General features: G+C 28.4%; 3 protein-coding genes and 1 long non-coding RNA gene across 6 annotated transcripts; 3 read left to right on the forward strand and 1 right to left on the reverse strand.

Annotated features, from left to right (window-relative positions):
- The first annotated feature begins 2,668 nt into the window (after nucleotides 1-2,668).
- On the forward strand, nucleotides 2,669-11,872 carry LOC126896289 (protein lin-32-like). 2 transcript variants are annotated; one of them, XM_050668939.1, is made up of 5 exons: nucleotides 2,669-2,853; nucleotides 6,112-6,258; nucleotides 8,623-8,917; nucleotides 10,830-10,923; nucleotides 11,009-11,854. In XM_050668939.1, exons 2-5 carry the CDS (start codon nucleotides 6,141-6,143, stop codon nucleotides 11,156-11,158), a joined length of 657 nt encoding a protein of 218 aa, XP_050524896.1. In that variant the 5' UTR covers nucleotides 2,669-2,853; nucleotides 6,112-6,140; the 3' UTR covers nucleotides 11,159-11,854. The 2 variants fall into 2 exon arrangements, with proteins under 2 accessions (XP_050524896.1, XP_050524897.1); XM_050668940.1 differs by lacking the exons at nucleotides 2,669-2,853; nucleotides 6,112-6,258 and adding an exon at nucleotides 6,279-8,090 and having other exon boundaries at nucleotides 11,009-11,872.
- A 5,018-nt stretch (nucleotides 11,873-16,890) lies between these two features.
- On the forward strand, nucleotides 16,891-23,794 carry LOC126893881 (T-complex protein 11-like protein 1). Of its 2 annotated transcripts, XM_050664417.1 has the most exons (11): nucleotides 16,891-17,041; nucleotides 17,757-17,862; nucleotides 19,636-19,788; nucleotides 19,856-19,976; nucleotides 20,059-20,172; nucleotides 20,243-20,362; nucleotides 20,903-21,026; nucleotides 21,091-21,224; nucleotides 21,633-21,820; nucleotides 21,887-22,053; nucleotides 23,532-23,794. In XM_050664417.1, the coding sequence occupies exons 2-11, from the start codon at nucleotides 17,777-17,779 to the stop codon at nucleotides 23,738-23,740; spliced, it is 1,416 nt and encodes a 471-aa protein (XP_050520374.1). In that variant the 5' UTR covers nucleotides 16,891-17,041; nucleotides 17,757-17,776; the 3' UTR covers nucleotides 23,741-23,794. The 2 variants fall into 2 exon arrangements, with proteins under 2 accessions (XP_050520374.1, XP_050520375.1); XM_050664418.1 differs by lacking the exon at nucleotides 16,891-17,041 and having other exon boundaries at nucleotides 19,598-19,788.
- Nucleotides 21,816-24,765, reverse strand: LOC126893883 (uncharacterized). Its single transcript, XR_007701283.1, has 2 exons — nucleotides 24,440-24,765; nucleotides 21,816-23,691 (listed from the first exon to the last, which is right to left on the reverse strand). It is a non-coding gene; the product is annotated as an uncharacterized LOC126893883 (long non-coding RNA).
- A 76-nt stretch (nucleotides 24,766-24,841) lies between these two features.
- On the forward strand, nucleotides 24,842-27,633 carry LOC126894588 (probable dolichyl pyrophosphate Glc1Man9GlcNAc2 alpha-1,3-glucosyltransferase). The gene is made up of 8 exons (XM_050665710.1): nucleotides 24,842-25,070; nucleotides 25,141-25,413; nucleotides 25,503-25,692; nucleotides 25,814-26,035; nucleotides 26,103-26,208; nucleotides 26,832-26,965; nucleotides 27,030-27,169; nucleotides 27,231-27,633. The coding sequence occupies exons 1-8, from the start codon at nucleotides 25,012-25,014 to the stop codon at nucleotides 27,616-27,618; spliced, it is 1,512 nt and encodes a 503-aa protein (XP_050521667.1). The 5' UTR covers nucleotides 24,842-25,011; the 3' UTR covers nucleotides 27,619-27,633.
- Nucleotides 27,634-27,977: the final 344 nt, after the last annotated feature.

The raw sequence follows: 27,977 nt of genomic DNA on the forward strand, positions 1-27,977 counted from the left end.
ATCTTCTAATTATATTCTAATTTTAAATCATCATTTATCTTGATAAAAATATGTATAAAAACAAAAACACCGCCCCGCCGGGCTTTTCATGTTACCTATACTATATAGAAAGAAGATAATTTTTTTTTTGGTCTTCTTAGGGGCAGATGCATTTTGATCATCATGAAATACTTGAATATATATACAAACGGTAATGAAAAATAATTGTTAGGGTAAAATGTTTTGACAATGAATTCGATAAATGGTTACCTCGTTTTGTTTCAAGGTAAATCTTATTTATATATTTGAAATCGTACTTCGAAGATAAAACCCTCTTATTCATCCCTATAATACTTATCCGTTGATTCAGTTGCATGTATTGAAATTATACAATTATACAATCGGTATGTACGTTTTACACAAATCGAATTTATTTACAGCGTATTGACAAAGTATTAATATATTTTTTTATATGATTTCGTACAAAATACCCCAATGAATCAACAATAACTCGAAAGATTCGAATTTCTGTGTAGTTATTATTTTATTACACTATTTCAACACATAATCAGTATACCCATCTATAATATTTCCTTTTGTTATTCCATAGATGTAAGAAGTATCTTTTTTTTTTCTAGAAATAAATAAAAACCTTAGGTGTTAATGAGAATCAATTCGTTAGTTTTTCAAGAGATGTTCGCCCTAATCAAATGCCACGATCTTGTTACTTATTTAACAACTAATAATAGTTTTTTTCGAACAATGTATTAATAATATATGGCCCTCTTTCGCCACGGGGGCCAAAATACTATCTTATTATTAATACATTTTTATTTCAACACTCTTTGTTTACTCTACTGATTTACTACAGCTGTATCGATCTAGGTAAGTTTGAACCATCAAAAACTTCTGATTGATAGAGTACAAATGATCAGAATTACATAGTAGTTACATAGGTTGTATAATATCTATTACAAGGAAACTTAAGAATAATGTTATTATTGATACGACAAGAAACATTGTTCTTCTAGTATAACCACAACTCTAAATGGAAATAGAATATATTTTTAATAACATCAACATATTTTAGTACTAGTAACTTCTGATTAATTAAGGCGTAAGAAGTATACAATATTTCTTAATACATACAGTTAAAGGCAAATTTTGAAAAGAACACTGTGTTATTGATGTATAAAACACAGTAAAAAACTAGAAATATATTTTGCGTGTGTCGATAAAATTTAACTACTTGTTTTTATAAAACAGAAGACGTGAAAATTACCAAAAAAATTTATTTCGAGTCTTACATGTTATTTTTTTACTAGTGGTATTATTCAAAGAGTACAACACATTTTACACATCATTGGCCTATAGAATATTTTTCATGGGTCAACTCAATTTTTTATTTTATTTTTTGCCGCATAACACACTAATAAACTCAAGTCTTCAACCATCAAAGTAATATAAAATAATAATTATTATTGTTCATTATAAAATTTGAATTGAAATAATATGAGGATTGAGGGGTATGAAAGATGGAAAACTACTCGACGATTACCGCTTAAAATGTGTCATCAATTTTGCTCATTTTGAGTAAAATACCGTTTCAAATAACTTAAGAATTTCGGCAATCCATACTATGGTCAACTTGGACCAGCACGTGGGTTGGACGATTGCTTAAGATGCTAAATATCCAGAAGTGCCAAAACGTCTATTTAATATTTATTTGTTCATAAAAAAATAATTGTTAACTTAAAGCGTTAACAACGACGTAAGTATTAACAAATTTAAAAGTTTAAAATATCAAAAAAAATTCAGTGACTTTAAATTTGTTTGAAAAGTGCCAAAAATATAATACGAAAACTGTACATATCACCAGACGTGTATCAGCTTACAAAATAAAATTGTTTATACCACAGTTAATACAACAATTTTTTTATGAAAAAATATAAAAATTTACTGCACATTTCTAAATTGATCATATAATACATCTAACTCATGAATATGATGAAATTGAAAAAAAATTCTATAAGATGGTGTTTTTCTAATCGTGCAAATTCAGAAGATAAATATTTATTTTTATCATAAATTGAATGTAAGAACTCCGAAAAGAGAGTAAACATAGTTCATCCCTTTAGCGACGGAGACTTTAATGAACATCTACGATAGTCCATTAAATGTCTACAGTCCAATTTCCAAGTGTTTCATTTGTGGAGCGCATTGCAAATAACGATTGTTGTTTTTGCGCCACGCGGCTCCAGACAAAGGATTACAGTTCGACTCTTTATTATCATCATTATAAGATTAAATTTGACAGTGGCTGTGGCCTTCGACGGTAGTCTGGCGACTGATGGCATGGCGGCGATTGAAGTACACCAAAAAAAAAAACCGGTTGGCGTTTTAAGTTCCCACGAGCTGCCTGCCAGCAACAGTCCCGTGCGTACGCTTGTGTGTAATAAATACTCGTCTCTTATTATTATGTTTTTTTACGTTATTATTTCTAACTGAAGAGACCGCATGGAGGGGATGGCGCGTGCCTTCGAACCCACCAGGTTCCAGGTGTCCGAAACGGCGCGCGCGCGAGCCACCGTACAACTGTACGGTGGGGATGACAAGAACCGACCGCCTCCAGAGCCGTTCCCCTATTGCCGTGGCTCACCCCCATCGTCATATACACCGGCACAGCTACCCCTGAGACCATCAGTCGTGTTTCGAACCTCACCACCGTCGCACGTACACATCGACTAACCAAATCAGCCGATGTTTTAATATTATTTAAACAATTATATTTTTACAATTCTGTTCATTTTTTTCGTCTATCGCAACTGTCGTTAAACCGACTATCAACGTTCCACACCACAGTCTTCATATAAGGTAAGCATTGTTTAAACTATTACCTAATCAGTATCAACAAATTATTTGAATTTTTAGTGATTTCGTGATTTTTTTCAACGTTTATTCTGCTGATGTACGTAAACTTGAAAATGTAATTAAATGTTTATCAAATGTAAACACATATTGTTTGTCGTGCATTTTGAACGTCAACTTCATAATAACGTTTATTGCGCACTTATCTTTTACGCGACCAACTCGTTGCACCGCGAGTATTATTATTTTAATATTCATCGTGGGGTCGCATGTCATTAAAAAGAAACAGTGAAATGTAATTTTCCTTAAGTAAGAATAGATATAAACTTGTTTCCGGCATGATGGGTATTTGTTGTTTACTCTAAATATTTTAGACAACCCGTCTTCAGGCGATGACATCCGGTGTAGGTACTTTTAATTTTCTCGAATGTAAAAAAACACGGGGGTTGGCGCATAAGTAACTCTTTCTCACGCTCGGTAAGGTAACGTTGTACGCCCAGGTAAATGTGTGTGTACATTGGCATTGTGTAGACAAATCGTGTGTCCCGTTTTACCGTCAACGGATTTTAAAAAGCCCTAAAGCCTATGCGAGTCTACCGGACACGTACAGGCGCTAGCTGCTTGTAATATCATGCGCAGTCACGAACGGGGCCTGGTTTAATATACTCTGGTTTAATGCAAAATAAAATATACACTTATATCGCGTCCGACTTAACGAGTTCACTCGATCACAGACTATTCACGAAGCAAATCTGAACGATTGACGTTAGTTGTCGTAGCAGACATAAAGTTTTCGTGACAATGGACCGCGTTTATACTCGGACACGTTTTTCGAGTCGTAAAAAAATTACGTTAATTTTTATTTCATTCCGATCAAAACCAATTGGCTGACACAAAAAAACGAATTCTGTCCGCCCTATGTGAATCATGTGCGTAACAACGCGTTGTTAATCGGTCGACCAATACGCTCATTGTGTCAACTGTCAAAGTTCCTTTATGCGCGTCATGCGGGTCTGTCGGTTTCCAAACAGAAGACATTCCGGATTTCAGAGGTAGTAGCTGTAGAAGTACAAAATAAAACATATTTGTTTTAGACACGCCGGAGTTTATCTTTATGTGTAAATTACCCGGGTGGTGCCTTGTATCCCGTATAATGTGTTGATCGCGTACAGGTTAACGTAGATACACGCAAGTTATAATCACGTCGTTATTCACATTACATTAAATTGGCCGGAGTAAGACATTATACGATTATAATATATGCGAACAAGCGACAAAGGTATCGTGTGTCGTTGTGACGGCGCCCTGGGAACTACTTAAAACGCGGCCACGATGGACCGCGCAACAAAAAAACCGTCGTTTTTTGTCCTTCGGTACATACTTATATAGACATGGATACGGGATTCGGGTATTATTTATTATTATAATATTAAATATTCACACACCATGCTGGTATACATAAGACGTTTGGTTATGAATAACAATAACGACGGTAACATCGATACACATTGGTTTTGCGGCGAAATTACTTGTTACACGTATTCGAGTTGGCACGTCGTATTTTAAGTCCATGCTGGTAGTCGTTATGCTAAACGTATGCACAATTTGTCGTTAGGCCTTTTCAAACAACCGACGACGCAATCGAATAAACTTACGACTTATTATCATTATGCTCGCTCACAATATTGGTTGCAATATAGTTTTGTTGCGAATTTTAAAAATAAAAAACCAGCCTTGTTGCTACATTTCGTTCGCAATCACTTCCTACAACTTTGAATTATGTGCCATCGTGGTGTTTGGCAATTGTTTGTCCTGTTGATAAACAAATACGTTTTTTGAATAATTATTTTCAATGATGATGTTCGAATTTTTGTAAAACGCGTCGATTATAAGTATTTCGAAGGGGAAATCAAGGTCAACCGACGAATAAGAGTCGTATGTGCGCCTTCGTGTCTGTGTACAGAGAGCATTCTGCGTTTCATACTTAATTTCATTATCAGATACCATGTTGCTTCGTCGAAACATATTTCCTGTCGCATACAATGGAAGAATATTTAAATTACATGTACTACGCTAGCGATCCGAATTACGCAGGGTACCAACCAGTCTACAATGGATTTATACTTATAGGAATTGCGACATTGCCAAATCATTTAAGCCCTAACACGTAGCATGCGACACCCTTGCAGAGGACACGAAATACTCACGGGGTCGCGCATAATGCATACATTGATAGGCGAATTCCCCCCGACTGGTTTCCGTATATTATTTTTATTATTAGATGGTGAGTTGTCGCTATAGCGGTATAATTCGAGGGAGCGCAAGAATGACGGAGACGGTGGTGAAGGGAGGCGAGCAAATGCGAACGGTCGCACTCGAGCATGAAACTGAAAAATATATAACCAACCCTCCATTATAATAAGCCCTTTACGCACGCACAACCCTCTACAGAAGAACCGGTTTTTATAGGGCGCGCATAAATCCTGTACCTATACGCTTGCGTTTGTTTAACAGTACGAAAAAATATTATGCATTCGTGAAAACGTCGTTTGACGCGATCAACCGGCATTTTTTTATCGTATACCTATGCATTTATCGGCATTTCTAAAGGTGCCCAATAATACAGGTCATTCGCTATTTTATATTTGCTCTAAACGAAAGACGAGTGAGTTGAGTGTCAATCGAAAACGAATTGCTGTTTGAGTAAATGACAATCGTTTTTCGATGCCAACAAACATACAAGATTAAATTTCCTTTCAACCCGTCTATCATGTCAACAGATTTTACAGACTTTTAATTTCATGTAGAACAGAAATCGTTTTGGCTTCAAAAAGTTTTTCCTTTGTCATATCGGAAACTATATGGCCGTTGTAAAAAAACAATAAGGGGTAGTTACCATATCTTTTAGTAAACTTGTTGTATAAAGCAACAGGCGCGAGTATTGTAAAACGGTTAGAACGCGCAGCTGATGAGATTTGAATGCGTTGGCTTTTGTTTAAACGGTTTTACATTATCAGTACAAATATTGTAACCAATGCATCTATTGATTAATTTGTATCTTGAATTGACGGCACCCCGGAGTTGGTGTTGAAACAATATTGAATCTGTATGTAGACAAGAAGCGGCTCGTTTCAAAGACACGCGTCCCGTTTATACCTCACGAGTCATACTGCACATAACGATGATAATGTTATGATATAATGTTTATTACTCTAACATGTCCATTTCCACCTTGCTAACGATCCATGTGTATTTGTTTTTTAGAATAAATTGCTACAATAAAAGGCTATGCAATGATGAGTATTAGTGAAGAACTCAAATCGTCTATGCCGTCGTTCATTCAATTCTGTTCTCGAGTACAAGATCAAAACAACGGACAGGATGACTGGTGGACAGCCGGATCTGACGCAGGTAAGGGTTATCGGCGGTTTAAACAAAATTCGTTACAGATTTTATTTTATTTTTTTTGCCTAGCAATAGAGTGTAACAATAACAAGGGCTTAACCGCCGGAACATGGGGGGTTTTTTATTTAGTTCTCACACACTAGGAAATAAGTTGTTACCAAGATACATGAACCGTGAACGTTTTTCTAGTCCTGGCTATATGATGTGTAGGGTTCTAAGTTTTGGGGGTGAAAATGTTTGGTAATGCGCTCAGGTGCGTAGCAATTACATCCCTTTTTAAATGTCCGGTAGGGTTACCGTAAAATCGAGATTAACACAGCCGTAATGAGTCCGGAAGTAAATTCGGTATAGGTGGGATTGTTTAATTTGTCGGTTGGTCAGTTTTTTTATCGCGAGTTTAGGTAAATAGACGGCCAACTGTTGTACGATGGCGAGTGGTGACCCATAAAGAATGTTTGTATCCTTAATTCTGTCCGGTCCAGAAATGAACCATATGATAAAAACCAGACGGTTTATAAACGCGTGTCTGTGCGTGCTAATGAAATTGAAACCTAGTCCGCAAAATTGCAATTGAACCGTACCGTTAACAGACGGCCACTAGTTAGTGCAACATGTAGTAAAAAGGTGAACGCCTTTCATTAACGTCTTTGAGTAACATATGGTGTTCCCGTTGCTAGGAGTAGCTTTGGTTCTAGACTAGAAGGACCATATGGAGTACGCGCTGTCTGTTCCCAAGGAACTCAAAAATAATATATTATAGGATGTATGTATACGTCATATGGTCTAACATAAGGTTTATATGAATACGTGTACGTAATCTACTTTATACTTTTGACAGAATAACAAAAAAGAAATCGTCTAACACTAGACGCCTTATTGTTTTTTCACGATTTTTTTCTTTATTTTTGTGTTTCATTACTTTAACGAGGCTGCATAACAAAGTAAATGCAATATCTGAAGATAACCATTAAGAAGTGCTTTAAACGAACAAAAAACTATTTAGAAATTACGTTTTCCTTCAGAGGGTTGATTGCAATGCCTTAATAATCGAAATATTAGGCTATGATAAAAATATGCATGTAAATCGTTGAAATCTGCATGTGGTCTAGACGAATAATATACATGTTGGTTAGAATAAAAGCCTCGGGCCAACGTGTAAATCCGGTAGTACACAGGTACGGCCTTGCGTAACCGGGGTGCTCTTATAAATGCGCCGTTTGTTGTTATATCCATTGTGCTCCTCTTTTTTTCTCCGGATCTCCAAATTATTATTCTGTATGAACCTGAGACGAAAAAAAATTTCGTTACATTAGCCCCTCCTCCGGTTGGCGCACATCCTAATAACGCGTTTTCTCGGTTGATCGTTATGGGGTCGGAATCCCTGCGGCATCGCACCATCCATCGAACCCTCTATTGTGTACGACGTCCAGACCTTTAGGCGGCTTTGAGCGTACACTGCATTCTCTGTTGCAAGGGGATGTGTACTTAAAAAAAACTGGTTTAAAACATACAATAAAAGGTATCTCTGTGTGTACCTGGCCGATATGTTTGTACGATAAAATGCCATCTCGAAATTCTTCGGATCCCAAATAGGTACATCGTGTATTCGCCGTAAATACCCGATCTAGTTTCGTGTGCTGGTCCGCCAGCTATAATATTGTCCGTTTTTACCACAGTTGGTCGTGCGATTTCTTGTAACGTGTACGCCCTGCTGGTACTCACGTTTACCTTTACATAGTAGTATAGTCGAAATTCTTTTAAATCAATCTGTGGCAAAATGTCCTACTCTTCTAGTCCATCACCAACGTTATCTACCACTGACTCTTCAAGTCACCAGGGTAAGTATGCAATGTAGCACGAGCTTTTGATTATTTTATTATCTTAAATATTTTCAACATATATTGAATGTTACACATATCCAAATTCCTTGAAATTTAACTATTCGACGCATATATTTTTTTTAATTCATACATAATACTAAGGATTTATTTTGTACGACGGATGTAGTTTTAATTTTACTTCAATAAAATATAAATATGAACCAGAATACACAGACCATTGTTTGATACCAGGGCCGTTCATTTCCTGTTTTTAAGCACTCATTAAATAACCACTAACTCTCCCTGCCGTAAAATGAAAACAATATATTCATGCATGAAGGTATGTTTAAAGGGAAAGCGGTTACTACTTAATGGGACTAGTGCACTTAATCGGCCGGTTTGTATGCAAATGTATTACTACTCTTAAGCTGTACCAAAGATACCAATGTGTTCACACAACAATATGTTATCGGTTAAGCTCAAACAAGTGGAAGGAATTATCTCATTGTCCCCGGATGACGTTATCTAATGTATTTTATATTATTTACAGAAGCATTTGCTCACAGCAACAAAGAAGAATGGTTATCGGATTCGGACAGTCAGCAAACTATCATATGTAGTACGACTAGCTCATCACCAGGACCGTCCTTAGCATCAACTTCTACTAATGGTGGTCAGAAATCAGGATCGTTGAAATCCAAAGGTAGCCGATCGAAAGATACACCCGCAGGTCAAAAACCAGCTCAAGTAGTAGCTAGACGAAATGCTCGAGAAAGACGTAGAGTACAAGCTGTCAATTGGGCTTTTGCTAGACTTCGAAAAGTCGTACCTTTAGAAGAAAATAAGTAAGTAGTAACACAAATTGTTTAAATTTGTTAACAAAGAAAATCATTTAATAGAATAGCGTTTTTATAACTCATAATAATAGAACTTTTTAATATAATAATTGAACAAACAATCGTTAATTAGACTACTAAAATTATATTTATATGTGATTAAAGTGATTATGTTGATTCCTATACTCTGTACATAATGTACGACACACTTTAAATAATATTTTTAAAAGTACTTATAAAAATAAAAACAATAGACTGTAATTGGTAATTGCAATTAAGTCTCCGAGACACTTTAGAATTATACGATGGTAAATAATGACTAATTTGTGAAAGTTCACAACGTGACTCTGAGTGAATAACGATTACCAACCTATTGTTAAAATACTATTTATCAAAATTTGAATTTTAAATAATATGAAAGCTCCACGACTGTTGGTTTTTTTACATAACTTATAAACGTTATTCTATTATCATAAGTGTCGTAATTTAAGGTCCTGTAACTATTATAAGTATGAGATAATTTCATCAATTAATTTCAAAAGAGCAAAAAAGTCTAATAATTCTTTAACAATTAAATACAAATAAATATTTTTGAAGTGAAAAAAAATAACTTTCCTTATATAATCAATTTGTCGTTTTTTTATCACACTACAATAAATACTTTTCTTTGTGCAGATCATTAATAATCTCAAAGCCTCGTTATATAACTAATTAGTTTTCAGAAAATGTCATAGAATCATAAAAATAAATAATTAAATTTATTCACTGCATAACTTGAAGTAATAATAAGCGAAAGATTAAGTTAAAATGTTGACGAATCCTTTTTATCGTGACCCTTCAGATATGTATGATACAAATAAGATTTGAATAAAAGTGCTAAAAAATTATAGATAAATTTAGAATTTGAGTTAAATAATTGACAATTAGTTTACGATTCATTTAAATAAAATATATTAAACACTCGATCAACAGCAGTACTTGAGGTCAAAAGGCGGCATAAACATTATAAGACAGGTGATATGTCCCGTGGCACGAGCCTCCCAAAAAAAGCACCTGCATCATCGTCGTCATCGGTAGCCGTCCGACTCGTTTTCTCGTCGCATCTTAGCTTGTCCTAGTCTTTTCCTCTACAATTCTATCAATATACATATTTCCAATGACCGTTATTAACGCGCGTGTAGGCATGTTGATGCGAAGGATACCAAAGAGTAATTTATTATTTGATAGAAGAACCGGTAATTACAGTATCAATAATATATTATTTTGACCAGCTTTTAAAATTCTATCTAGATTTGGTTGTTTTTTCGGCGAACTGGTTTTCACAGTCGTGTGCCACTGTCGGAAAACGTTGAAAAAACTCTAATAAAAACAAAACAGGTGCTTCTGCATTGCTCTGGACGACGTTCAATTATTTATTTGACGCTATTATCGGCGCGTGCTTACCTTTAATAATTGCATTTTCAAGCAGGTTTCTCATTGATATTTTTGATTAAATGCAATGTGCCTAAAAACTTCATTTTTTCAAATAAAGATCAATAAAAATCCATGATATGAAAAATGATTTACATTAACGAGTAGTTGAAAATGCTATCTGTGTCTGAAGATATAACCCTAGTTCACAAACTTATATAGAGTAAACACACTAACCCAAAAATTAAAGTCACGTGTCGCCAATAAAGTGTCTCGCCTCATTTACTGTATGTACTGCACGTTGTAGTCTTACCCACTACCAGATGTCTTGGGCTCTTGTCGTGTGCACACTACCCTCGTTAAGAGCTTCCTGTATACATAGGGTCTAGTAATGCAGATTTATGTATACATGCAATATACGCTGTCTTGACAGATAAATGGTTTTCGCTGTCTCAAAACATTGTTATAAGCCCAAACATAGTGCAAAAACTAATTCTTTTTCGTGTTTCAGGAGCAAAAGAATGAGCAAAGTAAAAACTCTTCAACTAGCTATTGAATACATTAACCAGCTTCAAGGAGTATTGTCACTGAGCCCTCACAATCTCGTAAGTGTATCAATAAACATCTTAAAATTAAAAATGTAAATAAATTCTAAATAACTTAACTTAATATAATATTCCATTGTTACAGAATGATCACAATGACCATCATCAATTACTGACCACAGCTGAAATTGGACTATTTTCTGATATGCAGTACAAAATTGAACCTTCTGATTTGTCACAATTTCGCATGCCTCCCAATTTCTATACCCAACTTTTAGCTGACAATCAAAACTGACAAAAGTCTACTATAAAAAGAAAAAATTATATTTTTTATTTATTATTATTGAAATTATTCTTATCGCCCGAATGCGAATCCGGTTATTTTTTATTAGACAATAATATACAATGTTTTTATTCAGCGAATTTTTTTTTTAACATGTTATTGCCTTATAGCAGATTTTTTTATGTGGTCAAACACAAATAAGAATTTCAAATTGTTTGGAATATAATTTCTAATTTTTTTTATTTTTATAACTTCATAATATTTATGATGTTTTGTTAATTTTTGTTGTGTAAATTATAAAGTCTAGTCATTATACTCTTAAGTTTAATTAAGAATACACTTTTTTCTCTTTTTGTTTAACTTATCTATATGTATTATACTAAAAAAAAAAAAATTAAAAACCAACAATGAACTGATGAAGGATAATGATTTTCTTTTTATAACATTTTTTATGCTTAATGACAAATTCTAAATATAGTTTTGTACGTATTAAGTTTAGTAAATAACTATTTTAAGGTTTTTATGTCAAACTTTTTATTATATTAAAGTATTAAAAATTGTTACCTATGTAAGTATTAATAGGATTTTATAACTTAATCTTATAATTGCTCATTTAATACTGACATTTCACAGGATAAATATTAATTTTTTAATTGTTAAACTCTTGTGACTAAGTTATATACTATTTCTGTCTTAAACGAGATAAGACAATAATTTTTTATAGTGCCTTATTTTTGTTCTAGTTTTAAGTTTTATGTACATTGTTTTTGAACAAAATAATAAAAATATTTGTAGATATTAAATACTTGTTTTATAATTATTTATTATTAATTTAATTCAAGCCAAAAAATAGTGAATGATTGGTGGAAAGACGTAAGAATCGCACTTCTCCTCCTTAAAATATCATCGCTTACTCGAAAAAAAAAGTTTAGAACGATAAAATAAGCAAACAATTAATTTTAACGTCTAAAATCTTTTTGTGCACCACCTTAAAAACAATTCTGAATCTACCCTTGTCGTATAAGCAGTATATTTGTACATTTCTCAATTAATGTATATATTTTTTTGGTTTACGGCCTTTCAGACCAGACATCCAAACATAAACGCCTCCATCCATCACCATCTTGCGCCAATATATGCCAATCTCTACCAGTGTAAAAATCTGCTACATCCTTTTTGACACAATTCTCCCATCGCATTGGGGGCCTTCCTAGGGGTCTTTTCCCTTTGGATTCTCTTGTAGAATCGCCTTTATCATAGCTTCACGTTTCCTTCACACATGACCTGCCTATTCCAATATTTTTCTTTTTATCATAAGCAGCCTGTTATCTCTGTCTGTTACTATATTCGGCCTGTTGTACAGGTCACTTGTCTCATCATTGTCTTCTACGCCATTACCCTGTTTGTGGATTAAAATAGGGTCCATATATCTTTCTTAATATTTTTCTTTCAAAAACTCTCAGTTTAGACTCATCACTTTTTCTTACAGTCCAACATTGCACTCCATATAGTATTATAGATCTAATTAGCGTGATGTATTTCTAGACTTTCAGTTCTTTGAGAGTGTTCTTGACTTAAATAAGTTTTCCAATGCGTAATAACATTAGTACCCATTTGAATCTTTTTTATTATAATATCTCATACTCCATTTGTTTGATTGGGTGATCATTGTACCTAGAATTTTTTAATTTTGATACTTTTTTATTATATACAATAAACAGTGGCGTATTTAGAAATTTATAATGGGGGCACAAAATATATTCATGAATAAGGTACAATAAAATGACTTTTTTTTACTCATAACTTTTGTTAAAACATATTTTAGATTTCTTTTAACAAAAAACATTTGTTATTTGTTTTGAATACATTTTTATTAATAAAAATATTTCTTTTTATGCAGTGTGTATCTCTACTCAATACAAAGATTGGTAAGTTAATGGAAATAATTAATTCAAGTTAAGTTAACTATGATTAGTGTCGATAAATTAACAGATAAAAGTTTACAAATTATAAATTTAACTAGCTAAGTTAATCATTTTTTTAAACTTAATTAGTATAAAAAAAGTATTTCATTTTAAATAAATTTTTTGGCTAAAATCTCTTAAAATCATTTTTTATTAGTCGGTGATGTAAGGGAAAGCTAAGAATCGATTTTCAACTTTTAAAGTTGAATCTTCATCTTTTTCCTCGCCTTAATCCAAACTACTTGGGGTCGGCCACCCATATCCTAAATTTCCACTTGACACGATCTCCAACATAATATATACACATATCAGCTGTCCTCATATCACATTCATTAACATCCTTCCATCTCTCTTTTTGTCTTCTTCTACCGTTTCTTCCTTCAACATTAATTTTTATAACTATTCTCACAGATTCCGATACCTCTATTCTCATTACATAAACAAACCATCTAAGTTTATTTTTTCTCATCTTATCCACGATTAACGCTATTCCTATACTCCCTCTTATATGTTCATTCCTTATCCTATCTTCTCTAGTCATTCCATTCATCCATCTAAGTATTCTCATCTCTGCTACACTAATTCTCTGCTCTACTTTCTTGTCAACTGCCCAACACTTTGAACTATTCATCATAGCTGGTCTCACTACAGTCTTATAGAACTTAACTTTCAGTCTAATAGGAATTCTTTTATCGCATAACACACCTTTAACCACTCGAACTTAATCCTGTGTTTTACATCCTCGTCAATACCACCGCTCTTTTGCACAAATGATCCTAAATACTTAAACCTTTCCACCTCTTCTATCACATCCTCACCTATTGTCACTGAACTCCTCATTTTATAAGCATTATGCCTTTATAATGTCCACACTCCTGTATTTCTCCTTTACCTTTAAATATTGGCACCACAATACTATTCCTCCATTCATTTGGGATTTTCCCTTTTATTAAGATTTTATTTAAAAAATTCTTCAACCACCTTATGCCAACACCGTATAATATTTTCCATACTGCTTTATTCTTTTTTATTGATGCCACAACCTCTCATACCTCTTTCTCACTAATTAAATCTACCAGCCCCTTTATGTTGTTAATACTATTTATTGATAAAAAACTTTAATTATGCTATATTGCTTATTTAAATTATTGTATAATTCATCTCATAACTTAACTCCTATTCAAAATTTCTTGCAACTTCCTTCTTTATCTGTCAGAAGACACGATTCCAATATCCGTTTCCTTTCTAAACTCACAGCTGGCTTGATTAATTCCGCTGTCCTATCTTCAAAATTGAACTTTCGGGTACCTGCTCGTTCAACTCGTCATACTGCCCCTTTTCTAATTCCTTTTTCCTCTTCTAATTATGTTTCATCCCGCTCTCCCACGTCTAATGCACACTGCAAATAATGACCCTGATTTTTTGCACTCTTTTCATTTTTAATTTAGTCATATTTCAGATTTAAATTTTGATCATGTTTATATTTTGTACTTGTCTTAATTAAAATATGTTTTGCGTTTATTAGCTTCGATGCGAAGCTGAGAAGGTATTAATTTTACCATGATGTGTTTTTTTTTTTGTGTCTATTGCCACATTTTCTCAGCTCTCACTGGACTGATTTCTTTCAAAAATACGTCAAAAGATCACAAATCGTATCTAGTTGAAGACATTACCCTTAAAAATTGAAAAAAATTCCCTCGTTCCCCGCAAATGGGGGAAATATCCAAAAAAATTACAAATTTAAAAATCGCTAATTTTCAAAATTTTTTCAATTTTTTTTACTAAAAACTGCTGTAACTTTTTCAAAAATAAACATATCAATATAATTTTTTTTTTATAGACGCTTGATATCTTTATCTATCATTTGGTATATATTTTTTGTAAATCTGAAACTTAACCTGCCCACAGGGGGGGATTTAAAATGACAACTTTTTCACAAAAAATTAACTTTTTCAACTTAACTTTTGAAAATGTTCCGGAAGGTCTGACACTTTTATATATATCTTAAATTAAAGCTAATGTAATGTACTTTAATATGAAAATAAATAAATTTGACCTCTGGACTTGTCTTCGTAGTGAAAATGGCTACCAAATGCTATTTTTGTGTGAAATTTCTCGATTTTATATTTTACATTTTTTACTTTAAAATGCTATAACTTTTAAAAAATTGTATGGATTAATTCTCGATTTTATATTTTTTACTCTATAATACTATAACTTATTGAAAAGTGTATTGATCAATATAATTTTTTTATGGGAAATACTATTTTTTAATATTCCTTTTTTCATTCGACATACTTTATCTTAATCAGGATATTAATAAGGAACTAGCAGTTTATGAAGCTTTTGGAATAATCCACCAATTTTTTAAAATTAAACACTATCTAAAGATTTGCATCGAAGCGTTTTTTTTTGATAGTGATTTTAATCACTGTCAGATATCATTATACTTGATCCAACTATGCCACGTCACCACTGTGCCGCGACCCCCCTGTGCTGGGTTTTTTAAAGTCGAAAAAGTAATTTTTAAATTTGAGTTAGCTTAAATAGCCAATTTTTTAGCTTCGATGCAAATTTTTTTATGAAAACACTAATTTTTGATAATATTAAAACTTAGAAGTGATAGAAAAAGTCTAATTGCAGATTTGAAAACATCGCGAAAAATTGATTTAGAATTGTATATTTTTGTTACTGATGAAAGTTCCTTGTAGTTCAGTGCATTTATTTATAGTAACAAACAGTTTTTATTAAAATTTATTGTATCAAACCCTTTAAATTTTTATACACGTAAAAATAAAGCAAAATACAACTTCTTTATTATTTTTATAATTTCTCCGTTTAAATTACATTATTAAATTATTGAATATCAATTTCATACTAAATTTAATAATTATAATTAGTATTTATTCATATATTATATTTTAAAATCAAAGAACTACTAATCAGGATATAATTAAAGAAATAAGAGTTCATGTTGCTTTTAAAATATTTCACCAATTTCTCTAAAGGAAACACTATCTACAGATTTGCATCGAAGCGTTTCTTATGATAGTGATTTTAATCACTGTCAGATANTATCACTATATCTTTTAATATCATCTATACTTGTCCCATCTATGCCTTGTCTACACTGTGCCTCGACCCCACTTTGCTACCGTTTTTTTTTATTTTATTTTACTTTTTTCTTTACTAAGTTTACTTTTGTTAAAATTAAGTTCACATTTTTAAGTTTGTATAGTAATTTTAAGTTGATCAATATGCTGTCATATACATATTGTATTTTTTGAGCTATTGCCCGTAATGTTAATATTAATAATAGTAATTCTTAAATCGAATGTTATTTTTTAAACTTATAAAATTTTAATTACAACAATTATATTAGCTTTAATTTTGTTGTTCATTGTTAACTAAAATTCTAATACAGCTGAGTATAATTACCTTGAGCGATTGATTTCTTCCATTGATTTTGTCGATATCGAGAGCTCAGTGGCAATTATTAACTGATAATATATTCATTGAACTAATATATTAGTTCAACTATTGAAGATAATAAATATTAAAAATTTAATAAAAGATAATCAGTATACTAATTATCTTTTTTTTTTATGAATTAAATTAATTCAATATCAAGGTATTAGTAATAAAATCTAAAAATAATATCCTAATTAATTTATGTTAGCAGCTGATATCATGATTTTCTACAGCTGTTGGGGAAATATTTTCTACTAAGCTGTGATAGCGAATAATCAACTTTTATCAGCTGCTGTAACTACAATAACAAAAAAAATAATAACATTAGTGTTATGAATAGAAGCGAAGATAAATATTTTGTAACCAAATTTATTAATCTGGAAATTAATGTATTATTAAATTTAAAAAACAAAAAATATTTTAACTAGTTTTAAAATTTTTAAAAATAAAAATTTATATGGTAAGTTTAGTAAACAAATTATGAAATTCACTATAAACATAATTTTGTATGTTTAATATAAATATTAAAACTTTGAAATCATTAATCCTTGGAAATTCTTTATAAGGATTTATTGTTGAATACCAGTAGCGTACCCAGAATTTCATAAAAAAAGGGGAAACATAGTCTAAAAAATCTACAAAAATTCATATTTTAAACCTTTTTTTATGAATATTGCTATCAATAGGGAGTCAATGTAATTTTTTAAATGACAAATACTTGTACTTTTATCTTTTTTTTTTTATGCATAAGAAAATCTTGTTTAAATATTCTAAAATATTAATTTGAAATAATATACAAAAGTGTACTTAACACTCCAATTTTTTATTTTTCTTTACATGTATAATGAATATTCTATTACTATGTGTGTTAATATTAATGATTATAGTTTTGTTTGGTTTCCTAGCACCTAAATACATTATACCATCCACAATATCTGTCATTATGATTGATAATAATTGAAATTCAATATCTAAATATTATTTACAATTGGAACATTAGTATACAGTCTTTGTTGAGTAACAATAACAGACTTTAAACAAAATTACTAACAAGTTACCAGAGTAGTTCAAATAACTATTTTTCAAAATAAATAATTTTTTAATTGTGAAAATTATTTCATATTGAAGTCTTTTATGAAATCATTCTTTATATTTATTTTGTTTTATAATTCCAGATATTATTGGTATATTTAAAATGAATTCAGAAAGCAAATCAAGTGAAGATAGTCAAGATGATAAATCATCTCCGCCAAAACTAATTCCTGGAACTCATCGAAATATGTATGTAAATTTTATTTTTATTATTATCAAAGAATTAATTAGGAAGTCATTAGCTTAATGATTATTTACATTTTAATTAGATTATGTCATAAATTTTATTTTTTCTTTTCATTCCACTAAAAATGTATTATTTTTCATCTTTCCATTTATAAAAGTTTTATAAAAAAAACTAGTAAAAATTAAATTTTTTTTTATGTATTATTTTGCTCAATTTCAGAGATCTTTTGAATGTGTTAACATTATCATATCAATTTCAAATTTAACAATTTACTTTTATTATTAATATAAGGAATTAGGTGGCTATCCTAATATATTTAATAAGTATTTATACATTTTAGTTTCAATATGTAGCCAAGAAGTTATTGGTTTTGCTCTACCATGTTTTATTTTTGTGTCAGTATACACAATTACTTTGCTCCTACTAAAACAATTATGCTTCTCAACTATATTTAAAAAAATCACAAAACATATTTAGTTGAAGCTAATAGTGCTATTATAGTAAAAAAATCACTAAAACCCCAATAATAAATAGAAATATCCTAAAAAATTACAGTTGTTATAAAACAATAATGATTTTTTTCTGAGTTTTTCTAGTTATTTTTTTTTTTCATTATTAATTTGATGTTAGAGATATTTTTGATAGAGAGACCCAACTAGGTTTATTCCGATCTATAACATTCTAAGAACTACTGCTTGTACGAAAAAGAATGAAAAATTACAGGTTCAGCGCAAGAGAATTGAACCACAGTTGACATATTGGGCAATAAGGCCCAATGTATTACCAATTGAGCTAAGTAGGCCGCCTGTTAGGCACTGTAATTTTTTATCATTCAAAAAAACCTGATTACTTATTAAATGCCTTACTTATACCTTTAAGGTTACTTATAATTTATTAAATTAAAGCTAATACAATTTACTTTTAAATGAAAAAAAAAAAAACTATTTATATGAGTTATTAGCTAAACCTAATTATATAATTTTTGGTAAATATATTAAAATTTTTTAATTTGTTTACATATAAAAGTGTTTAACTAGTAAATGTAATCACTTTCAGATATCAATAAATATTAATAAAAAAAAAAACTCCTCAACTCCATATCACTAAATATCATCTAAACTTATCTTTTTAAATCACTTTTACTAATTTTTTTCCTAATATCACTAATCCATCCACCTCTGAGAACCTCATATAATTTATACATATAATGTATTTTTATAGATAAATGATTTTATTTTTATCAAACATTTTAAATGAAAACTAAACAATTTTGTTCTATTAAAATTATTTGTTCACAAATATATTAGTGAATTATTAATTTTTAATTTATTTAATCTTTTTAATTTTGTAAATTTTTATGATAAAATATAAAAAATTAATATTTTTTAATTTAAAAAAATTTAATATATCAAGTTTTGACTTAAAAAAATTTTACTGACGTCATGAACCTTATCAATTTAGAACCGAATTATTAATCTGAAGGCATTTAAATTCTCAGAATGAAGTAGAGGAATTGATACCAAATATTATGCATTTTTAATTAAAAAATGTAACCATTCAACCGTTCTTTATTTTGAAATGCTTCTAATTAGTATAAGTAGAATAGATTCTCTAACAATTTATTGGTTCACAAAATGAAACATAAAATATACTTAAAAAAAATTGTTAGTACTTTTTAGTATATCTTTCTTGTTTACTATTTATTTTTCTGTTCCTTTAAATATCTTATTATTTTAGGTTCAGAGAAATGTTATGTAAATTTTTTATTGCACTAGGTCTAACAGCATGACAGATGCGTCACCTCCAAAATTTTTATCATTGCCAGAAATTATGGTAGCTGCAAAAAAATTAGAAGATATTGCTCTTGTCCATGAAATTGCAGTTAATGAAAACTTTAAATTGCAACCAAATGAACCACCAAATGATAGGTAAGATTTTTATTATAATACTTTTTCTTTTTGATTGACTCAACATACATGAATTACATTTTATTAGCTTTATGAAACAAGTGAAAGACACTATGCATAAAGCATTTTGGGATTTATTGCGTGATCAATTAAATAGTGACCCACCTGAATACTCCCAAGCTATGATTCTCCTAACAGAAATCCGTGATGTATAACCAGCTAAAATTCTTTATATTTTATATTTATAATTACTTATGATTAATTAAAATACTCTGCTTTAATGTGTTATAGAGCTTACTAAGCTTATTATTGGATCAACATACAAAAGTTAAAGATGAAATAAATCACATATTGGATGTACAATTCATACAAAATCAAATTGATAATAATTCATTAGATTTTGAAGTAATTTTTGTAATTATTGAAATTTCGTTTCTCCTTAGTTTTAACTTACAAATACTTTTAATTTATATAGTATTATACAAGATTTATTCTCAACTTGATGAAAAAAATGTGTGCTCCTGTAAGAGATGAATCGATTAATTCTCTAACAATTTTAAAAGATCCTGTAGAGGTGTTTAAAGGAATAGTAGAGGTAACATTTCAATTAAATATTATATGATATATTACTGTTTTGATAAAGTAAATCTATACAAATAATGTCAAGTAAAAATAAGTTATAAATATTAATTGGTTTAAATATATAATTTGATGTATAAAGAATAGTTAGCGGGGTTATATTTTAACTTAAGTAGACAAGGCAACTGCCTAAAGTCCAAAATTTTAGGAAGCCATCTTGGTATGTTAACTAGTAATTTTTCAAAATTTTTTTTATTTAATGAAGTATCAAAATGTAGTAGAGGCTTATTAACAAGATGATGGGATCCAAACCCTCAATCAACATAAAATCATGGTAGTAAGAAAGAGTGGAAAGGTAAAACCCCCATTAATTTACATTCTGGACATTATATGAACTCCTATAACAAATTCCTAAATACGCCACTGAGGAAGGTTCCTTCCTCAGGATTTATTAACTGCTTAGGGGCCTTGAGATTCCAAGTCTGGCCTTAGTAGATAATTTATTTATTTTTTAATACCTACTCGGTATAAATAATAATAAATGTTTATTTTATAGACTTTAAGTTTAATGAAACTTGATATGGCTAATTTTACAATAACTGCTCAAAAACGAGCTTTTAATGCATGCAGTGCTGAATACGAACGAGAAAAATTTGCTGAATACTTAAAAGTGAAACCTGGTAGTAAAACAATTATTTAACCAATTAACCTTTTAATTAAATAATTGTTATTTGGTTCTAATAGATGCCTTAAATTTAACTGAAGAATGGCTTAAACGTCATATTAACTTAGAAATTCAAACAGAACCATATGAAATTATTATAACAAGAGCATATATGGAAATATTTCATTGGGATGAAAACATTGTATTTCCAGAGGTAAATTATTATATATCGTAAGAATAGCATTTTATTTTATTATTTATTTTTCAGTATATTTAGTATACATTAAATATATTATCTGTAATATATATTATATATACATTTTGATAAAATCACAGACAATTATAATGTTCAGTAATTTAAAAACTATTATTATTATTATTTTTAATTTTTTTGATTAAAAATATGTCAATAATATTATTGAAGTGTAATTGGTCATAGAAGAATATATTGAACATAAAATGTTTACTATCTAAATATCTCAGGTTACACTTATTAATGGAAAAAATAAATTAACAAATTAAATTTTTTAATATGCTAAAAAATACATTGATTCAATATTAACATAATTTTCATAAGATCAATAGTATATATTATTTTTAAATCAAATTTAAATATTTTTAGGCATTAGCATTAGACAAGGAAAGATATTTAAGTGTTAATAGAATTTTGGATCTTTTAATAATTACAGCATCTGCATTTATTGTCACAATTTCATCAATTAGTAACACAATACCTAATGATCCAGCATTTAAAGAGTTGTTAAAAAATCATATTTTAGTAATATTAAAAGATAGTAATACTGTATATAAGTAAGTTCATAAATTTAATAATGAATATTGACAAAAAGAAACAATTTAACTATTACAATTTTCTAGAAATAATTGCTCATTGTTACCAAATATTGTTGAACAAGCTATTAAAGATACAAATGAGTACTTAGAATCCATTAATAGATCACTATTATCCCAAGATGTTATGAATACAATTGAATCTCAAGTCTTATGTATAATGGAACCAGAGCATAAAATAAGAACACTAGTTGGTAAATATCTTTATTTATAATAGCTAATATTTATTGTTAAAAATCACTAAGTATTTAAAAATATTTATACAGGTATCATTTTAATTCATTAAATATAATTAGTATTATCATTTTTATATATTATGAAAGAAATTGAAGGGTTAATTAAATTATAAATTAATAACTTATAAAACAAAATAAAAGAAAAAAGTTATTTATATTTAAAGTTTAATATAAAATTTAGAAACCCAATATTTTATCAATACAATAAAAGAATAAACATTTCTTTCTTTTTGTTACAAAATCAAACATTTTTTTAATTACTTTTAATTAAACTGAGAATCTCATAAACAACTAGAGTGATTCCATAACTATGTCTGATCAAATATCTTTTAAAATATATATATATTTTTTTAACAGTAATGATTAATTTTTTTAATATTATAACAAAAAGCCTCGACTAAAAATAATTATTCTTTGTAAGTCAACTCAAAAAATAAAATTTATATCATCTCTTATGTCTTAACTATCATCAACTTGATGATAGTTTTTTAAATGGCTACCTCATTTTTTTTACCATCAGAAGGTTTAATTATACAAAATTAAAAAAAAAAGTTTATAGATAATATTTTTTATTTAATTAAAAATTCAGTTAGTTAAAAATCTTAAGGGAGATGAAAAAAATAAGCATTTTTTTCTACAAGATGTATACACTATAAATTAAAAAACCCTACAAATTTTTAGCATTGCAATGAACAGAATTGTGTAAATGCTTATTTTTTTATCTCCCTTAAAATTAAAAGACTCACTACAAATTAAATAAGATTTTTTTAAAATAATTATTATTTTTATTAAATCAAATCTGTTAGTAAAAAAAAATATAGGGTTGCATTTGAGAAACAAAAGTAGATGATAGTTTAAGTCATAACATATGATTAGTAAAAATTAAATTTTTTTTTAAAAGGTGTAGTTAAGGAATCACCATGCAAACATTTAAAATAAAACATTTTAAAATTGTTTTCTTTTTAGAGGCATAGTATCTTATGTTTTATAATTTAAAATAGCATCAATTTAAGATTTTCAAATGGAAATATATTTGTTTAACTCACTTGAAAACAAAGAAATGATCATCATGATCATGAAAACAATAACGATGAAACAAAGAAAATGCCTGGTCATCAAGAACTTCTGGACTAGTATTTTGGATTATGAATAGTACTTTTCCTCCCACTCTAATATAAAAGTGCTAATATCTTTAAAATACTGATTCAAAAATTGATACTGAACAGTCATTTTCTTAATTTTTATAAGTATTTCTTTTAAATATTATTTTTTGTGACTCTTCTATTGACATAAGGTGGTAATGCTTAGTAATAGATAACACATAGACCTTTTTTCATAACAATACTTAATATATATGGAAAATAACTGCTAATTAATTATTGTTATTATTTTTATTACTAACTTCTAAAATATAAAGTGTTTTATTATAATTATAGAGCGAAGATTTAAAGAATTCATTATGGCTGTGATTAGCTGTAACAATGCAATTCCTCAACAATGTCCTCTTGGATTATCAGCTTTTAAAGATGAATTGGCTTCAGTTACCGGGAGTTTTTTGCAACTTGTTACATATAATAGAAAAGTATTTTCTTCGTTCTATAAAAATATTTTAAATAAATATTTGAACTCTTCTGATACACTCTAATTTACTTTCATTTGACTATTAAAATTAGACTGTGCTAAAATAAATGTAACAATTTTTTATAATAGTTATACTGAACCATTTAACAATATTTTTTTTTTCTAAAATTTAATTTATTCTTTTGTTGTATATTATATAAAAATGTATTAACTAACTGAATTACTAATTATTAATATTTATATTTATTTAAATAATTCTTTGTATATAATTTTCACACTTTATATTTATTCGAATTGTATCCCTATTTTATGTGATAACTAAAAAATATATAATTTCTTTTAAGTTTTAATTTGTTAATTTAATTGAATGAAATAAAACTTTTTTTTCATCTTCCACTAAATATTCTTTAAAAATAAGTTTGTTTGTTACATTACACATTTTAAAGGTATATGCTAAAATGTAGGTAAAAACCCTTATTTTTTAAAAATTCCACGAAGTATTTGTTTAGTTAATTTCTTGTGACCTAAAATGTGATTAAAGTTGAAATAAAACCACAAAATATTTGTTTTATTTCCAATTTTATAAATGTATCCGTACATTCCCTATTGTTTATATCATACATTCTCATTAACCTTTTAATGAATAAACTTATGAATATAGAAAACAACATAGACAGTGATCGGTTTTTCATAAATAACTCGATTACTCGCAAAATAAATACAATATTGGAAAAAAAGTTATGGTTTTTTTAATTACACTTACTTCTTGATTATTAAGTATTATCCAATGCTTAGAGGTCCCTAGGAAAAAAAATCCTGATTAAAAAATATATGCAAATAATACTTACAGCATACTTTTTATAAATGTTCACAATTTTAGTTTTTTATTGACAATTGGTAAATGATAAATCTAAATTCTGAAAGTTAAACTCTAGAAATTCATATATTTATCATGTTGTTTCATAATTTAAAGACACTTATTAATACTAATATGTCTACAAGATATTGATCCAGCAGAGTAAGCTTACTAATTCAGAGACAACCGTTTTTTTATTTTGTAACAAGTAAATATTATTTTTTTAATATAAGTAAAATTGAATCACAAATACAGGTGATTTTCATAAGGTATTTTGATAATTGATAAGAAATTGATAAAAGATTACTAACCGGTTAAAAAAGTTTTGTAAATTTCTCAATTTAATAATAAGGCAAGTTTACTCTATATCAACTTAGAAGTATATAATATTTTGATTATTATTTAAACAGCATAAATTTCAATAATTTGTGCTAGCATTTGCTTCAATTTACTATGAATTTTATGATAATTACTATAAAATGACTTTAGATTTATATATTCTTATTACTTGTGTAAAATTATTGCTTATACCGTCTTAGTAAGTTATAGTTCAGTAATAATCAAGTTAAAATCAGGTTTAGTATTGACTTTTTTTTTTACTTTTGTAGCTTCTCGACCGATTTTGAAGTACATCGTAATTGGCTTGCTACAACTTATAGTCTTCCCTTATCTCAATGGTATTCTGCAAAACATTCAGAATGGACTCTAGATTATCCACCATTATTTGCTTGGTTTGAATATATTTTATCTAAATTAGCCGTGTATGTAGACAAAGATATGCTGTCAGTAAATAATTTAAAATATTCATCATCAGACACAATTATTTTTCAACGACTTAGTGTTATAATCTCTGATAGTGTATTTTTCTATGGATCTCATAAGTATGTTTATAAATATACATATATGTTAAATGTACGATTTAAACAAATTTGTTTAAAATATTAATTAATTTTAGCAAACTTATTTTCAGGTGTGTTCAAAATATCGCTTTAATAATACCAAAACATATAAAAAAACAGAAATTATTTAATGAAGATAAAAATACTATAAAAATTTTTCTCGTAGCCAATGTTACATTATTACTCCTTGATCATGTTCACTTTCAGTACAATGGCTTTTTATTTGGGATACTACTTATTTCAATATCACATATCTTAAAAGTAATATTTATATTTCTCTTTAAAATTAAAAAAATATCCTTATATAATGTAATAATAAGATTTTTACTTATTTGTTTAATTAAAAATTTTATTAAATAAAATTCCTAAATTAATATTTCAGGGTGAAAATTATTGGAGTGCTTTTTGGTTTTCAGTTTTATTAAATTTTAAGCATATTTATTTATATTTAGCACCAGCATATTTTATATATTTGTTAAAACATTTTTGTTTGAAACAAAATACTTTAACAGCTTTGCGGCGTTTGTTAAAACTAACTGTTATTATTTTAATTGTATTTGGAATATCTTTTGGACCATTTATATGGTATGGCCAATTATCACAGGTAATAAATTAAATATAAATAAATCAATTTTCTGTTATATACTATAATGTTTTATGTATATTTTCAGGTTTTACATCAACTATTTCCTTTCAAAAGAGGTTTGTCACACTCATATTGGGCTCCTAATTTTTGGGCATTGTATAACACTCTCGATATTGGAGCTAAATTAGCATGTAATAAAATATTAAATTGTATTAAAAATAATGATTTAATTTAATATGTATTTGGGGTGACACTAAGATAGTCTAATAGAATAGCACACTTCCTTAATTTTCATCAGTCAGTCAAATATATTTAGTTGCCTCTTAAAAAATTCACATCACTACATCTCTGTGCCTAAATGTAATCAAGGATGTCCATAAAACTTTGTAGGGCAAACAATTTTTTCTTTGTGTTTTTGTCAATATTTGATTTCACTATATGACTATCTAAGGACAACATAGTTTTTTTTACACTGTATTTCATATTCAAATTTAATAAAAATAAAAAAATTTTATTTTATAATTTTAATACAAAATTATTAGAAAATTGACCATGCATACAGGCAATGGGAGATAACTCCCTATTTTGTCCGCTTGAAAACCTTTTAGTATAATTGCTATATTTAAAATTTTTTAATAATAATAATTTTTTTCAAGTTATTGAATCTAACTGATAATTATTGTATACATTTGTTTTATTTGTAATAATAAAATTTTATCATTATTAGATTCAAAAAATAAAATAATAGTAATATTAGAAAAATGTTAATATTAATTTTAGTTCTATTATTTTAGTGAAATTCCCTGTGTTTTAGGTAAAAATTTCGGATTTCTTAAAAAAAATGAAACAGCATCTATGACTGGAGGATTAGTTAAAACATTTAAGCATTCCATTTTGCCATCAATTACTCCTCAAACTACATTCATATTGACATTAGTATTCATACTGGTAAATATTCATTCAATATATATTTTAAAAAAAACATATTTTTAAATAATTTTTTTTATTTTAGCCTTGTTTATGGAGGTTATGGAATTCAAAAAAATGCTCAATAGATTTTATTCAATGTCTTGTGTTGTGTGGATTGACATCATTTTTATTTGGTTGGCATGTTCACGAGAAAGCAATACTTTTAGCTGTTATACCATTAACGTATTCTTCAAAAACATATAGAAACATTTCATGTCATATCTCATGAATTTTTATTTTTCAGATTATTGGTTGATGTGTCATCTTGTGATTGTGCTGTATTCACTTTATTATCAACAATTGCTACATACTCAGTGTTCCCGTTATTATTTGAACCATTAGAATTTCCTACTAAAACCTTACTTTTTTTGGTTTATGTTTACTTTTTGTATAAGCGTGGTAAATTTAATTCACTATATAGTATAGAGCGGTACTATTTAATTAGTCTTGGACCATTATTATTGTTAACAGATATTGTAATAATCTTTCTTGGTCTCAAAAATAGATACCCATTTTTACCATTATTACTAACTTCCTTTCATAATAGCATTGGTGTATTCTATTGCTGGTTAAAATATTATTTTTATAATTTATACTCAAACTCAAATCAGAGTAAGTATAAAGATAAATAAATATTTTATTTTTATGTAAATTATAAGTTTTGTATAATTGTACAAAATTATTTTTAATAAAATTTTATTTTAACTAGTAAAAACCAATATTGTTTATTTCAATATACAATAAGTAAAAAAATCATTGTTATTTAATTAGATTACTTCAAATAATTAGTGTAATTTCAATCATTTTTTCATTTTATTTTCATTGCTCTATAACTATTAACAATTAAATTTTCATTTGTTAAAAATTAATTATGATTGATAGATATTCTTAATCATTTAGAACTTTCAAAGTCTATTTAACTTTTTGTTTGCCATAAGAAATTCATGTAAGACGATAAACTCTTCTATGATTTTCATTTATTCGTTTGAGA

Source organism: Daktulosphaira vitifoliae, unplaced genomic scaffold, assembly GCF_025091365.1.
Source record: "Daktulosphaira vitifoliae isolate Bord-2020 unplaced genomic scaffold, ASM2509136v1 Scaffold_1, whole genome shotgun sequence".
NCBI classification, from domain to species: domain Eukaryota; kingdom Metazoa; phylum Arthropoda; class Insecta; order Hemiptera; family Phylloxeridae; genus Daktulosphaira; species Daktulosphaira vitifoliae.

Excerpts from the sequence above, each read along its gene's own strand:
- LOC126896289 (XM_050668939.1), top strand. The coding sequence starts at position 6,141 with ATGATGAGTATTAGTGAAGAACTCAAATCGTCTATGCCGTCGTTCATT. Across the intron at positions 8,918-10,829 it reads GTACCTTTAGAAGAAAATAA|GAGCAAAAGAATGAGCAAAG; the intron begins GTAAGTAGTAAC and ends TTCGTGTTTCAG. Across the intron at positions 10,924-11,008 it reads CACTGAGCCCTCACAATCTC|AATGATCACAATGACCATCA; the intron begins GTAAGTGTATCA and ends CCATTGTTACAG.
- LOC126893881 (XM_050664417.1), top strand. The coding sequence starts at position 17,777 with ATGAATTCAGAAAGCAAATCAAGTGAAGATAGTCAAGATGATAAATCA. Across the intron at positions 19,977-20,058 it reads TCCTAACAGAAATCCGTGAT|AGCTTACTAAGCTTATTATT; the intron begins GTATAACCAGCT and ends AATGTGTTATAG. Across the intron at positions 21,225-21,632 it reads AAAACATTGTATTTCCAGAG|GCATTAGCATTAGACAAGGA; the intron begins GTAAATTATTAT and ends AAATATTTTTAG.
- LOC126894588 (XM_050665710.1), top strand. The coding sequence starts at position 25,012 with ATGACTTTAGATTTATATATTCTTATTACTTGTGTAAAATTATTGCTT. Across the intron at positions 25,693-25,813 it reads CAATATCACATATCTTAAAA|GGTGAAAATTATTGGAGTGC; the intron begins GTAATATTTATA and ends TTAATATTTCAG. Across the intron at positions 27,170-27,230 it reads TTAGCTGTTATACCATTAAC|ATTATTGGTTGATGTGTCAT; the intron begins GTATTCTTCAAA and ends TTTATTTTTCAG.